The sequence below is a fragment of the Muntiacus reevesi genome, chromosome 2, assembly GCF_963930625.1.
Source record: "Muntiacus reevesi chromosome 2, mMunRee1.1, whole genome shotgun sequence".
NCBI lineage: Eukaryota > Metazoa > Chordata > Mammalia > Artiodactyla > Cervidae > Muntiacus > Muntiacus reevesi.
This window is the reverse complement of record NC_089250.1, coordinates 277,975,804-277,991,431: the sequence shown is the minus strand read 5'-3', so window position 1 is coordinate 277,991,431 and position 15,628 is coordinate 277,975,804. Positions and strand designations below refer to the sequence as shown.

At 57.1% G+C, this 15,628-nt stretch overlaps 1 protein-coding gene across 1 annotated transcript; it reads right to left on the bottom strand.

Annotated features, from left to right (window-relative positions):
- Window positions 1–8,337: 8,337 nt before the first annotated feature.
- On the bottom strand, window positions 8,338–15,377 carry LOC136158967 (leukocyte-associated immunoglobulin-like receptor 2). The gene is made up of 5 exons (XM_065920818.1): window positions 15,256–15,377; window positions 14,809–14,844; window positions 12,423–12,740; window positions 9,493–9,543; window positions 8,338–9,355 (listed from the first exon to the last, which is right to left on the bottom strand). The coding sequence occupies exons 1-5, from the start codon at window positions 15,287–15,289 to the stop codon at window positions 9,189–9,191; spliced, it is 606 nt and encodes a 201-aa protein (XP_065776890.1). The 5' UTR covers window positions 15,290–15,377; the 3' UTR covers window positions 8,338–9,188.
- Window positions 15,378–15,628: the final 251 nt, after the last annotated feature.

The window sequence follows — 15,628 nt, the reverse complement described above, 5'->3', positions numbered from 1 at the left end:
GGCGTCTCCTCCCTGCGGTCCAGGCCGTGAGGATGGAGGAGACCTGGGTGCCCTCCGGACTCACAGACACACAGGGTGTGTCCTCTCCGGGGCTGGGGCTTCCTGTCACATGGTCATCAGGTCAGCGGCCCCTCAGGAAGGGGACCGACCCTCCCTGGAGCCGGGCCCTGGTTTCTGCAGGCTGAGGCTGGAGTGGGCGGTGGGTTCTACAGACATCTCTGACCACTTCTGAGGCCTCCCGTGACTCTAAGCTCTGCTAAGCCTCCCTGGTCTGATGGCCTGTCTCCCCCCAAGCATCTGCACCTATTCTCCGGAAGCCGAGCAGCTATTTTCGTACATGTCAGTCTCCGAGGCCACCCCACAGAAGATGTAAGAATCCTTTTTGTTCAGAAAACAATTTCCACCCGTCATAAACCCAGACGTGTGCTCCAGGCATGGTCCAAATATGCCTCAGGTGACAAGAGCCTGATGCCGGGCTCAGGGCTGGACGGTCAGAAGATCAGCGGGTCCTTCCTGCCCAAGGTCTGAGCCCCTCCTGGTCTTGTGTGACTCGTGTTCATCTCGAGTCTCTGGCTCGGGGCCGCCTGTGTGGACGCAGTGAAGTTTCCATCAGTCTCCTGATCAGAGACCCGGGGCTCCTCCCCTCCCAGGGGCGCTGGGGAAGGGGAGCTGGCTGAGAAAGGAGGACACAGAGCGCTCTGGCCAGATGCAGGCCGTGCACTGCGGGTGGAGTAGCAGCCAGGCCGCGCTGGCCTTGTTTCTCCTTATTGGTGATTGCGGGTGAACTCGGCGTGCCCCGGGTTTCCCCGGCGTGAAGCTGTTGTTTGCCCTTGGTGACCAGTCCCTGGTGTGCGGGGAGATATTGCTTCTCTGAGGGTTTGAACATACCGCGGTCCTCATTAAACATTCGCTTAATGACTTTAGCAGCTGCTGACCTTGCGCTGTAGCCACATGTCTTCTCCTGGAAGCATCCGTTTGCATGTAAACCTCACTGTTTATAATACCCCCTGCTCTGAAATGCCTGCGGTATACGGCTGATTCTTTTTATTTTTTTTAATTAGTTGGAGGCTAATTACTTCACAACATTGCAGTGGGTTTTGTCATACATTGACATGAATCAGCCATGGATTTACATGTGTTCCCCATCCCGATCACCCCTCCCACCTCCCCCCCACCCGATTCCTCTGTGTCCTCCCAGTGCACCAGGCCCGAGCACTTGACTCATGCATCCCACCTGGGCTGGTGATCTGTTTCACCATAGATAATATACATGCTGTTCTCTCGAAACATCCAATCCTCACCTTCTCCCACAGAGTTCAAAAGTCTGTTCTGTACTTCTGTGTCTCTTTTTCTGTTTTGCATATAGGGCTATCATTACCATCTTGCTAAATTCCATATATATGTGTAAGTATACTGTAATGATCTTTATCTTTCTGGCTTACCTCACTCTGTATAATGGGCTCCAGTTTCACCCATTTCATTAGAACTGATTTAAATAAATTCTTTTTAATGGCTGAGTAATATTCCATGGTGTATATGTACCACAGCTTCCTTATCCATTCATCTGCTGATGGGCATCTAGGCTGCTTCCATGTCCTGGCTATTATAAACAGTGCTGCGATGAACATTGGGGTGCACGTGTCTCTTTCAGATCTGGTTTCCTCAGTGTGTATGCCCAGAAGTGGGATTGCTGGGTCATATGGCAGTTCTACTTCCAGTTTTTTAAGAAATCTCCACACTGTTTTCCATAGTGGCTGTACTAGTTTGCATTCCCACCAACACTGTAAGAGGGTTCCCTTTTCTCCACACCCTCTCCAGCATTTATTGCTTGTAGACTTTTGGATAGCAGCCATCCTGACTGGCGTGTAATGGTACCTCATTGTGGTTTTGATTTGCATTTCTCTGATAATGAGTGATGTTGAGCATCTTTTCATGCGTTTGTTAGCCATCTGTATGTCTTCTTTGGAGAAATGTCTGTTTAGTTCTTTGGCTCATTTCTTGATTGGGTCATTTATTTTTCTGCTATTTAAAAAATTTTTTAAAGATTATTTTAATGTGAACTGTTTTTAAAGTGTGTGTTGAATTTGTTGCAATATAGTTTCTTTTTTATGTTTTGGCTTTTTGACTGCCAGGCATATGGGATCTTAGCTCATATGGCATCCTCAACCAAGCATGGAACCCCCGGCATTGGAAGGCGAAGTCCAACCACTCGACCAGCAGAGAAGTCCCTGAGTGGTGTGTTTCACCTTCTGGTTGCGCTCATCCCCTCTGCCCACATACTGCAGGCAAGAGATTGTAAGTGAGTGAAAGTCACTCAGTCATGTCCAGTTCTTTGTGACCCCCTGGACTATACAGTCCATGGAACTCTCCAGGACAGAATACTGGAGTGGGGAGCCTTTCCCTTCTCCAGGGGATCTTCCCAACCCAGGGATCGAACCCAGGCCTCCCGCATTGCGGGCGGCTTCTTTACCAGCTGAGCCACAAGGGAAGCCCTTAGTAACTAAGAGATTGTAAAGATATGTCTAATTTGGGGAGCCTGTAACAGTACAAAATAAGAATCTAAAAGTGTAAACCCGCCATGAACACCACAGGAATAAGCTCTTTCTCTGTGGCCAGGATTCGGGAAGTTTCTTTAAGGGCCGATGGAACCAGATGACGCCCTGGACAGGTGGCCCTTTGGTTGCCGCCCGTCTTCCCGTTGGCCTTCCGGAACGTTCTCGCCCGTTGCTCCCTCCATGCAGCAGGCCGGCCCCCCTCCAGGCCCCCTCATCCGGGCTCTGCTCCCCGAGTTGGGGCAGGGCCCAGGCGCGCCCAGCACCGCTTTCCCGCTCTTCCTCCCCAGGCTGCGGCCTTCATGCCCTGGGCGTGGTTTCCCGTGTTCATCCTTCTCTCTGGACTGACTGCCCGGAGCGGGATTGCTGGTTCCTACGGTAGCTGCATTTCTGCTTTTTTTGAGGGGCCTTCCTCCATACTGTTGTCCATAGCGGCTGCACCTGTTTACATTCTCACTCACAGTGTAAGAGGGTTCCCCTTCCTCTGCATTTATTATTTGCAGACTTCTGGTCAACCTCACCTGTCAGCTGGCATGCAACGAGCACCATTCCAAGGAGGAAAAACAGTCTTAAGTCAGAGACTTTGTCCAGGGGCTGATAGGCTTCAAATGAAGGCGTTTAAAGTAGCCTGTGCTCCAGCATCAGAAAGTCCACAGCACACGGCGCTGGGGCAGCGGGGGCGGGACACAGCCTTCGTGCGGAGGAGGTGTCCTGTCCCCGGGTCGCGGCATGGGGGTAAGAGCGTCCCGCGCGGAGCGGACAGCGGGCGAGGGGCAGCCTGGTGGCGGAGAAGCCCCTCCACGGAGCGTCCCCCGCCCCGCCCGCGCCTCCTGCACCAGCAGGCTTCCCAGCCGCGAGGTCCTCAGCACGGGGTTCCACCCCGCACGCCTCCAGCTCTTCAGAACGCCTTTTTAGATTTTCATGTATTTATTTGTGTCTTTTGGTTGCTTCGCATGGGCTTCCTGTTGTCGCGGTGAGCCGGCAGCTCTGGGTTGCGATGCGCAGGCTTCCTGTTGAGCAGGGCCGCTCTTGGCTGCACGCGCCAGGCTCTCGTTGTGGTGAACGGGGCCACTCTTGGCTGCACGCGCAGGCTCTCCCTGCGGTGAGCGGGGCGCTCTTGGCTGCACGCGCAGGCTTCCTGTTGAGCAGGGCCGCTCTTGGCTGCACGCGCCAGGCTCTCCCTGCGGTGAGCGGGGCGCTCTTGGCTGCACGCGCAGGCTCTCCCTGCGCTGAGAGGGGCGCTCTTGGCTGCACGCGCAGGCTCTCACTGCACTGAGCGGGGCGCTCTTGGCTGCACGCTCAGGCTCTTGCTGTGACAGCTTCTCTTGTGCATCACGGCCGTAGGCGTGGGCCTGGTAGTTGCAGCTCTCCGGCTTCAGCTGCTCCTTGGCGTGTGGGATCTTCCTGGACCTGGGATCAAACCTGTGTCCCCTGCATTGGGCAGACGGATCCTTACGCACTGCACCACCAGAGAAGCCCCAGGACTTGACTGCCATCACAGCCCGTGACGTGACCTTGTTCTGAGGTTCCAGAAACCCCAGGGGGTGTGCACCTCTGTCCCGTTTGCCTCCTGCTCTAGCCTTGGGCCCTCCTCTGACTGGGCCGTGCCTGCGACACCAGCACCCCCAGCACCACCGGGATCAATGGGGCAGACCCACGCGGATGAGTCTCCACCGTGTAATCAGGGATTTGGGGGCCTGGGGACAGCGGGGCAGGCAGGTCACACTCAACCCAGCAGGCAGACCGAGGTTTGGACCCCCGCCCTCGCCCCTAGAACTGGCCACGTGCCCTGAGTGGACCCCACCATCCAAGGGAAGGATCCTTCCACTTGTGGAGTCTGGGGTCTGCCCTGGTGGGTGATGGTGACAGGAGCCCCTGGGAGTTAGGAAGCAGAGGCCGTGAGCACCTGAGCGCCTCGGCCCAGTAAGCCCCCGGGTCTGCACTGTCGGGTCCCCCAGTCCTGCCAGCCTCTGCAGCTACTCTCATAGCGGTCCCTTCCCTTCTGCAACCGCAGCTGAGGGGCAACCCCAGCATCTCTGCTTTCCTGGCGTTCAGACTTAGCCTTGGGGTCTTAATAACAGCAGAGGGTTCGAGGGTCTGGCCACCCACCAGGCCACAAGCCGAGAGGCAGCAAGTTTGGAAACGCTTGAAGCTGAGCACTTTCTCCTTCCCTTCATGGTCTGGAGCCATGACCCACGGTAAACCTGATCTCCCGGAATGGGGAGCTGTGAAGTCAGCCTCTGCTGAGGAGCCGGGATCCATGGGTGAGACGGGGATGCCCAGGGCCTTCTGAGGTCTCTGCCCGACCTCGGCCAGTTCACTCCGAGCCTGCATCTGCAGCCAGTCTTCTTTTGTCACTGCACTCATTCATCCACCCTCCACCTTATTCCGGGCCATCTGTCTTTCTATCTGCTTTTGTGTATGTATTTTATATACCCATGCAGCATACTGTATGTGATATACATTTATAATATGTACTGCACACATACTTTATAGACTATGTATGTATATGTAAATACATCAACATGTGTAGAGACATACATATGTACACACGGACACGTGTGTGATCGTGTGCACATGCATTGCTGTATGTGTTGGTGACTATGATAAAGGACAGTTATCCAACTTCTGCTTTCAAAGAATGTGTGATCTGGCAAGGACAGTCATTGCGAAGAAAGATGCACAAGAGGTAAGTTAGATCTACAAACAGGAAAGAAGCTATCATACATTTATGATTGGTGGTAGTTGTTGTTGAGTCGCTGCATCATTTGTGACCCCATGGACTGCAGCACGCCAGGCTCCCCTGTCCGCCACCACCTCCCGGAATTTGCTTAAACTCACGTCCGTTGGATTCATAATCCAACCCAACCATCTCATCCTCTGCCATCCCCTTCTCCTTTTGCCTTCAGTCTTCCCCAGCATCAGGGTCTTTTCCAGTGAGATGGCTCCTCACATTAGGTGACCAAAGTATTGGAGCTTCAGCTTCAGCATCAGTCCTTCCAATGAATATTCAGGATTGATATCCTTTATCATTGACTGGTTTGATCTCCTTGCAGTCCAAGGGACTCTCAAGAGTCTTCTCCAACACCACAGTTTGAAAGCATCAATCATTCAGTGCTCAGCCTTCTTTATGGTCCAGCTCTCACATCCATACATGACTACTGGGAAAACCATAGCTTTGACTAGACGGACCTTTGTTGGCAAAGTAATGTCTCTGCTTTTTAATAGGCTGTCTAGGTTGGTCATAGCTTTTCTCCCAAGGAACAAGCATCTTTTAATTTCATGGCTGCAGTCACCATATGCAGTGATTTTGGAGTTCAGGAAAATAAAGTCTGTCACTGTTTGCAATTTTTCCTCATCTATTTGCCATGAAGTGATGGGACTGGATGCCATGATCTTCATTTTTTGAATGTTGAGTTTCAAGCCAGTTTTTCACTCTCCTCTTTTACCCTCATCAAGAGGCTGTTTAGTTCGTCTTCACTTTCTGCCATTAGGGTGGTGTCATCTGCATATCTGAGGTTATCAATATTTCTCCTGGCAGTCTTGATTCCAGCTTGTGATTCATCCAGCCCAGCTTTTCTCATGATGTACTCTGCATATACCTTAACGAGCAGAGTGGCAATACACAGTCTTGACGTACTCCTTTGCCAGTTTTGAGCCAGTCTGTTGTTCCATGTCCGGTTCTGTGGTCGCTTTGGGGAGATTGGTAGGTGGCAGGCTGAGAGGAAGGAGAAAGGCTTCCCTGACCGGGAATTGAGCCCAGACCAGGGCAGTGAGAATGCCAAATCCGAACCACTGGACCACCGGGGACATGTCCGGTTCTCACTGCTGCTTGACCTGCATACAGGTTTCTCAGGAGGCAGGTAATGTGGTCTGGTATTCCCATCTCTTTAAGAATTTTCCACAGTTTGTTGTGATCCACACAGTCAGAGGCTTTAGCGTAGCCGATGAAGCTGATATTTTTCTGAAATTCCTTTGTTTTTTCTGTGATCCAGGGGATGTTGGCAATTTGATCTCCGTTTCCTCTGCCTTTTCTAAGTCCAACTTGTACATCTGTAAGTTCTTGGTTCATGTACTGTTGAAGCCTAGCTTGGAGAATTTTGAGCATTACTTTGCTAGCATGTGAGATGAGTGCAATTTTGCCATAGTGTGAATGTTTTTGGCATTCCCCTTCTTTGGGATTGGAATGAAAACTGACCTTTTTCAGTCCTGTGGCCACTTCTGAGTTTTCCAAATTTGCTGGCATATTGAGTGAAACACTTCAAAAGCATCATCTTTCAGGATTTGAAATAGCTCAACTTGAATTCCGTTACCTGTGCTAGCTTTGTTTATAGTGATGCATCCTAAGACCCACTTGACTTCACATTCCAGGATGTCTGGCTCTAGGTGAGTGACCACACCATCGTGGTTATCTGGGTGATTAAGATCTTTCTTGTATAGTTCTGTGTAACCCTGGTCATCTTTATAAAAATAATAATAAACAGAAACGTGAATTAAGGAGTCAGGAGGCCAGCAGGGGAAGCTCTTGGACCTGTAACAACGAAATCGCCCAATAGAAGGGTGAAAGACGCCTGGGAGGTCTCAGCCAGTGAAAGCATGGACTCTGTCTGCCACGGTCCTCCAGACACCCTGGTCCCCTGTGTAACTCATCCTTCCTGCTGCATCCAGACCTAGCACTGCCAGTCCTCAGAGATGAGGCACCTCCTCCAGACCCCAGACAGGAGGGGCGCCAGGCTGGGCTTTGGGAGCCTGGTGCTCAGAGGCTTGGGAAGAAAGATCAGGGCAGAGTCAGAGAGCTTGTAAGGAAAGCCCAGCCTAGAATCCCATTCCAGATGCCGGGGGCCCCTCCCGAGACCACAGAGTGTGGGTCAGCAGGTGGGAGAGTCCTTGTTTGGTTGAAGCAAATTAGCACAAACGCGGTGCCTCACAACTCAGATTCATCACCTCGTGGCTCTGGAGGTCAGAGCTCGGATGTGGGTCTCAGGGCCTCAAACCAAGGTGTCTGCAGGGCTGTGTTGACTCCCGGAGGTTCAAGGGGAGAGTCCACTTCTGTGCCTTTTTTAGCAGCCAAAGGCACCTGCCTGCCTGCCCCAGCTTGTGCCCGTTCCTCCGTGTTCCAAGCCAGCTCTGCAGACTCCCCCGGCAGTCCAGTGATTAAGACTCTGCCTTCCAGTGTGGGGGGCTCCGGCTCAGTCCCTGGTTGGGGGACCCGAGAGCCCACGTGCTGTAGGGTGGCCAGGAAAAAAACAGCCAGCACTGCCTGGCTGAGTGCTTCGCCCCGTGTCACCTGAAGATTCAGCTTCTCCTAGTCTATGGAGGCTTGTGGTTACCTTGGGCTTCCCAGGAAGTGCAGTGGTGAAGAACCCCCCTATAATACAGGAGACTCAAGAGACTCGGGTTCGATCACTGGGTGGGGAAGATCCCCTGGAGGAGGGCATGGCAACCCGCTGCAGTATTCTTGCCTGGAGAAGCCCTGGACAGAGGAGCCTGGCGGGCGACAGTCCACGGGGTCACGGAGAGTCGGACACGACTGAAGCGACTTGGCAGGCACACACACGTGGTTACATTAGCTATTGTGAATGCGGGGATACAAATGTCTGCTGAAGTCCTGTTTTCACTGTTTTTTGTTTGCGTGCACGCTTACCCAGGCGTGGAATTGCTGGATCGTAGGGCGATGCTGTGTTTAATTTTTGAGAAACCGCCGTATGGATCATCTTCCACGCCAGTCTGCATTCCCGCCGGCAGGCCACAGGGGTCCTGGTCTCGTCTTGCCGACACCTGTCTTTTCCCTTCTCCTCATGGCTGTTTGCTGATGAGTCACCGAGGGTTTTGGTTTGTTTTATTTTTTATTTTGTACTGGGATACAGCCCAGTTCACAATGGCCGTGATAGTTTCACCTGAACAGCCCAGAGACTCAGCCATACCCACACAAGCATTCACACATCCATTCTCCCCGAAGCTCCATCCCATCCAGGCTGCCCCATGACGCCAAGCAAAGTTCCCTGGGCTCCACAGCAGGTCCTCGTTGCTGATCTGTTTTAAATATAACAGGAGCCACTGAGGTTTTGACTTACATTTCTTCCCCTGGACTTTTATTACAGGACCGTAGGGCCACGAGGAGACGACAGTCAGACCCAGGAAGGCAGAGAGTGTTCCAGAAAGACGGGAACCAGGATGCAGGCAGGAGCGGGGCGGGCACAGTTCAGGGCTTCCCGGGTAAGGCAGGTGACTGGTGCAGTGCCCGAGGCAGCCAGGGCCTTAGCAGCTAGGGTTTTGGGGCTCCAGGAGGTGGGGTGGGGAGATGGGGTGGGAATCCTGCACTCAGATGTGGGAAGGACGCCCAGAGGGAGGGGCGGGAGGAAGCGGGAGGCAGAGGCTGGAGGGAAGAGGCTGGAGAGAAGGGAGGTCAGGAGGGCACGGGGGCGTGGCGAGGAGGGCCAGGCATGGAGGGGAGGCCGGCAGACAGGCGGCTGACATGCCTGGGAGGGCGCAGGGCATGTCCGCTTCTGAGAAGGCATGCTGGTGGGCAGGCCAGTCGCCGGCCGCGTTCACCATGAGGACCCGGCCACGCTGGGCGCTGGGTCTCCTGGGAGATTCTTGAGTCCTCGGGAATGTCCGCCCTGTGGCCCCTGGGGGTCAGTCTCTCTGGGGGGCACCCTTTGGTCTCCATTCCTGTGGTCTGCGTTGGAACCTCCCCTGGCCATGCCCGGCTTCTGCCAGAATCGCCACCAGGATCAGCAAGACCATGCCAGCCACGCCCAAGCGGACCCCGTTCTCCAGCATGTGGTCCTGGGGGGTGTGGGCTGGAAGCAGAAGAGGGAGGATGTTCACGGTCAGGTGGACAGGATGCAGCCCTGCCCAGACCCCGGGCGCGCCCCCATGCGGCCCGAGGGCCTGCTCCCGGCCAGCCCAGCCCTGGGCGCAGTCCCCGGCAAATCACCTGTCTGGGAGCCGGAGTCTGTGGGTCGGGGGCGGCTTTCACTGGAGCCTCCTAGGAGTCAGAGAGAGCTGATGACAGCCTGGGGCAGCCTCCCCGATTCTCAGGCTGGCCTCGGCCTCCTGAGACCCTCCCCTCGTGGGGAATCCCCTCTGTCCCCTCCTCAGTTCCTTCCACCCTCCCTCACACCCCAGATGTTTGGTGTGTCTCCCCCAGCTCCCCTCTCCCGATCCCCCCCCCCCCCCAGGTCCCACGACCGGAGGCCCCAAGGGCAGCGCAAAGCTGGGAAATTCAGACCTGCCTTTGATTAAGTTCAGGGATTTAGGGCGGGGTCCCCCTGGTGCTCAAGTCCCCCAGGAGTAAGCAAGCCTTGGGTTTGGAGGAGACGTCACTGCTCCTCCACCCCGCCCCCTGGAGAAGCAGCCTCCTGCCCCCGCAGTGCAGGGGCCAGCCCGGGACTTTGGGCTTGACCATTGCTGCCCACGTGCTCCCAGCCCGAGCTTGGCTCAGAGGTCGGGGGTGGGGAGCACCCTGAGCTTAGACGGGAGGTCTGCCCACCTCGTCCCAGCCCCTTAGCTCCTGGTTCACTTCTGTGCTTTCCCTGGTCCCTCCTCCCACAGCTTCGGGTGCCAGCATCCGCCGTCCTGGGCAAGACCAGGGAAGGGGCACAGTGTGGGCAACCCCTGAGGTCCTACCCCCCGAGAGAGGAAGGATGACTTAGCTCACCTTCCTTGGGGTCTCTCCTCCTTCCCAGCATCTGGGAACAGGCCCCTAGGCACTTGTGTGGCTGGGGTGGGGTCCCATGCAGGGACCCGGCACCTGCCCCCTGTGGGGCTGGTGGGCGTCAGAACTCCAGGATCTGGAAGCCCCGCTAAGCCCCGAGAGGAGCAGACATCTGGGCAAGTCACCTCCCTCCAAGGTCAGAGCCTCACTGCAGACACTGCTGAAGGGAGACAGAACCAGGGCCTCCGGGTGTGTGGGGCCAGGGAGGGAGGAGGAGAAGCATTCCATCAAAGTGCCATCAAAGTGCCAGATGAGGAAGGCGAGCAGGCGTCCACTCAGACAGCGGGGTGGGGGGCGGCCTGAACCCAGTCTCACTGACAGGGAGGCGGGTGGGGGGGCAGGACAGACAGACAGACAGACAGACAGACTGACTGAGGGCTCAGCACGGCTAGTTCTCATCCAAAGCATGTGTCAGGAGTCACTTCCCCTCAGAGGGCGCAGGGTGTGCCCTTGATCCACATCCCTTCAAGGTTGCGCGCAGCGTACGTCCACATCATAGAGTTTAACATACTCTGAAACCATGTGCACATGTTCACGCACATACGCCCTTACAGAGCCAGCTGCAAACACGAGGCCAGAGAGGAGGGACACCTCTGCTCTTAGTGTTTAGCTGCTAAGCCATGTCCAACTCTTTGCGACCCCATGGGCTGTAGCCCGTGAGGCTCCTCCGTCCATGGGATTTCCCAGGCAAGAATACTGCCATTTCCTCCTCCAGGGCATCCTCCCGACTCAGGAATCAAACCCACATCTCCTGTATCGGCATCTTTTTCTTTACCACTGAGCCACCAGTGATTCCCAGGGAGATCAAGCCAGTCCATCCTAAAGGAAATCAACCCTGAATATTCACTGGGAGGACTGACGCTGAAGCTGAGGCTCCAATACTTTTCCACCTGATGCAAAGAGCCAACTCATTGGAAAAGACCCTGATGCTGGGAAAGATTGAAGTCAGGAGAAGGGGACAACAGAGGATGAGATGGTTGGATGGCATCACCGACTCCATGGACATGAGTTTGAGTAAGCTCTGGGAAATAGTGGAGGACAGGGATGGCCGGTGTGTGGCAGTCCATCGGGTCACAGAGTCTGACACAACTTAGCGACTGAAGAACAACAACAATCTATGTAGATATATGTATCTTTGCAAATACACACACACACACTTCCCCTTGACGCTATTTCTCACACTGGTGGTGTCTCTGGGTCTCCCCTCAGGAGACCGCTTCCTTGAGCATCTGCACCTCCCTTCCAGGGTACAGAGCTGGGAGAAGGTGGTGGGGGCCCAGTGCCAGAGAATCTCAGTCCCTGCCCCATAAACCTGGGTCCACCACCCCAGCAGAGCCCCTTGGAGTGGATGCCCCAGGCTGAGGCCTGCACCTGCCCCCCCGAGGAGGGGGCCAGTGAGGGGGCGCTGAGGTCCCGGGCTCCCGCTAACAGGCAGAAGCAGCGCGGGGCCTGAGCTTCGACCTGTCCCACCCAGCTGACCCTTGCCTCCTGCAGCCTCCACCCAGCTGGGCCCCCGCTCCACCTCTCAGGTTGAGGTGACGCCCTCCGGGCTCCAAGGAAGGGGGGCAGGGGGACGTGGGGACAGAGGGTAGGCACGCTCTCCGCTCCCACTCCTCTGAGGAGCCATGCGGTCCCTGGGAACAGCTCTCTCCCCTCACCGCAGTCGCGCCATGCAGCTCTACTGTGAGGAATGTGGGGGGCCGCCTCAGCTGCCACAGGGGCAGGGGGTCCCGAGGGCTGACCTCACCGAGAAGGACCGCTGTGCACCCACACTTCCCCCCAGGGCCGTGCAGGGTCATGGGGTCTGGAGAAACCAGATACCTTCAGGCGTCAGTGGGGCCGTCCCAGACACACTCATCGCGTTTGTGGGACGGCTGAGTCAGGAGAGGAGACACGGAGCTCTAAAGGAAGAATCTTCCCTCCTGCCCGCCTCTGTCCCGAGAGCGGTCAGGGCATCCCCATGGGCCCCTGTGTGTCCCTCCGATGCTGGGGCTCAGCGTGCAGGCCCCCGTGATGCCCGCTGAGCCCAGGCTCGGGGAGCTGGGCCAGGCGTGGAGGCGGAGGATGCGTGGGCAGAGGGGACGGAGGCAGAGGGCCCGGGGGGCAGGGTGGGGCGGTGGGCAGAGGGCGCAGTGGGGTCCCGGGCACACCTGTGGGCAGGGCAGAGACGGCCTCCGCGGTCCCCTCCAGGCTCAGGGCCTCGCTGAACTCAGACCAGCCAGATTCTGTTTCATAGATGCAGCAATAACGCCCGACGGCGTCTTCACGCAGGGCCTTGATGTGGAATCTGGCCTTTGTCTCCTGTTCACCTCGGGACGTGATACCTACATCCGTGTAGTTGTGTCTATCGTCCTTCTCCAGGCGGAAGCTCCTAACCCCGGCAGGGCCCCGGCACACGATGCTCACCGGCCGCCCCCAGGGCACCACGGAGCCCGGCTCAGCTGAGATGGAGGGTCTGGGCAGGGTCCCTGGGAGGGGAGAGCAGGACCCCACAGTCTGTCCCGGGGAGACCAGCACACGACGCAGTTCCCTCATCTTGGTGGAGAATCAGCACAAAATACAGTCCGCTAATTTTAGTGGATATTACTCAACACAGTTCTCTCATTTTAGTGGAGAATCACCACAAACACAAGTCTGTCGTTTTAGTGGAGAATCACCACAGCACAATTCTCTCAGTGGAGGTCACCACACGACACAATTTACTCTCTTGCTTCTTTTTCTTTTTGGAAACTTGCAAAGTTGTATAGTGTTCACCACAATCCAGTTTCAGAACGCTCCCATCACCCCCGCTGTGGACAGCCCCACCCCCACGCCCACCCCAGGAGCAGGTGAATTCCCGTCACTGCGGTTAGTTTCCCATTGACGTAGGACCCTGAGACTTGGTCACATCTCGCTCAGGGTGACATGGGAGGTGACAGAGCAGCTGGGGGCCTGGACATGTCCGCTGGGGGTGGGGGCGGCTCCCTCCCTGCCCACGGCCACTCCAGAGAGAGGGGGAGGGGACACAGGTGGCAATGAGCGGGTCATTCCTGGGACGAGGAAAGCAGGTCTCTGAGTGGGTGGGAGTGACCTGGGCTGGGTCTGAAGGGAAGGGCAGCTGCCTGTCCTGGGAGAGATTGTGTGGGTGAGGGTCATGAGTTGCAGAGTGTGGAAGTACAGGGGGTGTGTGTGTATGTATGAGTGTGTGCAGATGTGTGGGTATGTGCACAGGTGTGGGTGTGTGTGCAGAGGTGTGTGCACATGTGTCTATGTGGGTGTGTGTATATGTGCATGCACGTGTGTGTATGTATATGGGTGTGCACATGTGTGCGTATGTGGGTGTATGTGGGCAGATGTGTGTGTGTACGTGTGTGTGGCATGTATGCGTGTGTATATGCAGGTGCACGTGTGTGTACAGGGGTGTGTGGGTGTGTATGCGCATGTGTGTATGTGGGTATGTGCACGTGTGCACACATATGTGCACACGTGTGTGTGTGTGTATGTGCGTGTGTGTGTGGAGGAGTTGGAGCACAGGTCTGGTCCCACATTCCCTGGAGGGTGAGGGTCAGTGTCCAGGGTGAGTCTGCAGAGACCATCCCTGGGTTTTCTCAGCATTCTCTGCCTCCATCCCAGTGTACTTCCGTGTCCTTGTCACTGAGGCTTCTGGAAACCCCACGTATCTCAACTGGGGGTGCGGTGGGGGACATGGTGGGGGCTTGCAGCCCTGAAGCAGGAAGTTGGCCTCAGAGTCAGCGAAGTCCCCACAGAGGCAGGGGCCTGCCGAGCTCACTCCTCACCCCTCACCCCCTTCCTCTTTCTTTCCACCACATCTAGTCCCGTCCAGCCGTTTACTGACGCCTCCATGTGCCTCTGGCTCCACAAATACGGGAAACACCCCGGCGCCTGCCCCCTTGGGGCTGACAGTCCAGAAGGTCGACAGACCATTCACAAACAATTGTGCGAACCCACGGGTAGGAGCGGTGACGCGTGCCCTCGGGGTGAGTGTGGGAATCTCAGGGAGGGGGGCAGATGGGAGGCTGAGCTGCCCCCCGGGGGATCGAGGGAGAGGGTTCCTGAGCTGAGCAGATGTGGAGGATGGTCCGGGCTGAGGGGCAGGGCGGAGGGGTCACCTTGGGGCGGGCCAGGCTGGCCGGGGAGATTCAGAAAGTGAAAGAAAACCCAGTGAGTGGCCAGCCTTGCCTCACGGGGGTGTCCAGGGGAGGGTGGAGGAGACAGGCAGCCTCAGGGGGGTGTGCAGGGGAGGCTGGAAGAGTCGGCGGGCTTGTCTGCCCTGGCGAGCACTGTTCTCTGCCCGGGGCTGCCGGGGGCGGTCTGGGCTTACCCGGGGCGAGCTCGCCGGCTCAGCCCGGTCCTGAGGGTCGGGTCGTCCCTGTGGGGCCATCGAGGGCAGAGAGGGGACAGGGGAGACCCGGGCCAGGGTCCCGCACTGGGGCTGTTAGCAGCTTGGGGTATAAGCCAGGGCCCCCAGACCCCCAGAGTCCGCTGCGCTCTCATAGAGGTCAGCCCTGGGGAGACAGGGGTTTGGGGGAGACTCACCCTGCTGGGTGCAGGCCATCTGGGCCAGACAGAGCGCTGGAAGAGAAGCGCTAGTGAGAAGATGCCCGCCTCGCGGTTTCCTCAGGGGCTGCAGTCCCGGGGCCTCGAGGAGCCATGGGGTGGGCGGGCGTCTTCCCATGATGTCCCAACCGCCCCCCCACCCCCACCGCCCCAACATTACGTCTGAGTACAAGCCGTCTCCTCGCTCTGAAGTAATCTCAGACAACCCCGACCCTCCTCCAGGCCAGCCCGGCTCAGTCTGCACTCACCCCACACCCGACCCCGCGTCCAGGACCGAACCTTCCCATCACTTCGGTCTGGGCCAAAGCTGAGGGTCCCCCGGGGATGGAGGGGGAACCGCGTTGCCCCGGCGTCTCCTGGGCTGGAGTCAGGGCTGAGCGGAGCCCCTCTGCCCCTGGAATCCGGCCCCGGCACCCCCGGACTCACCCAGGCCCAGGAGGGTGGAGGGTCCGGGCGCCATGGCCCAGCCCTGTCCCGGGGCGTCCTGGAGTCGGTGCTGAGGGACGGAGCTGCAGCCCGCGGGATAAGGGGATGTGCCGCCGGGCCTTTCTGGGGCCGTTTCCACACCAACAGCCTCACACAAAGGGGAAGAGCGCCCTCCCCGCCCGGCACACTTCCCGCTAAGGGGCCGCAGCGCCCCTTAGCTGTTCCTCCCTCTGGGCTCCCACGAGGTTCAACTTCTCTCCGGGTGCACCCCGAGGGGGGAGCCCCATTCTCCCCCCGGGAGCAGAACACGCTTTGTGCAGCACGCCGACTTGACTGTCAGTCCCGACTCTGTTCTTGGGCAAAGAGTTACATC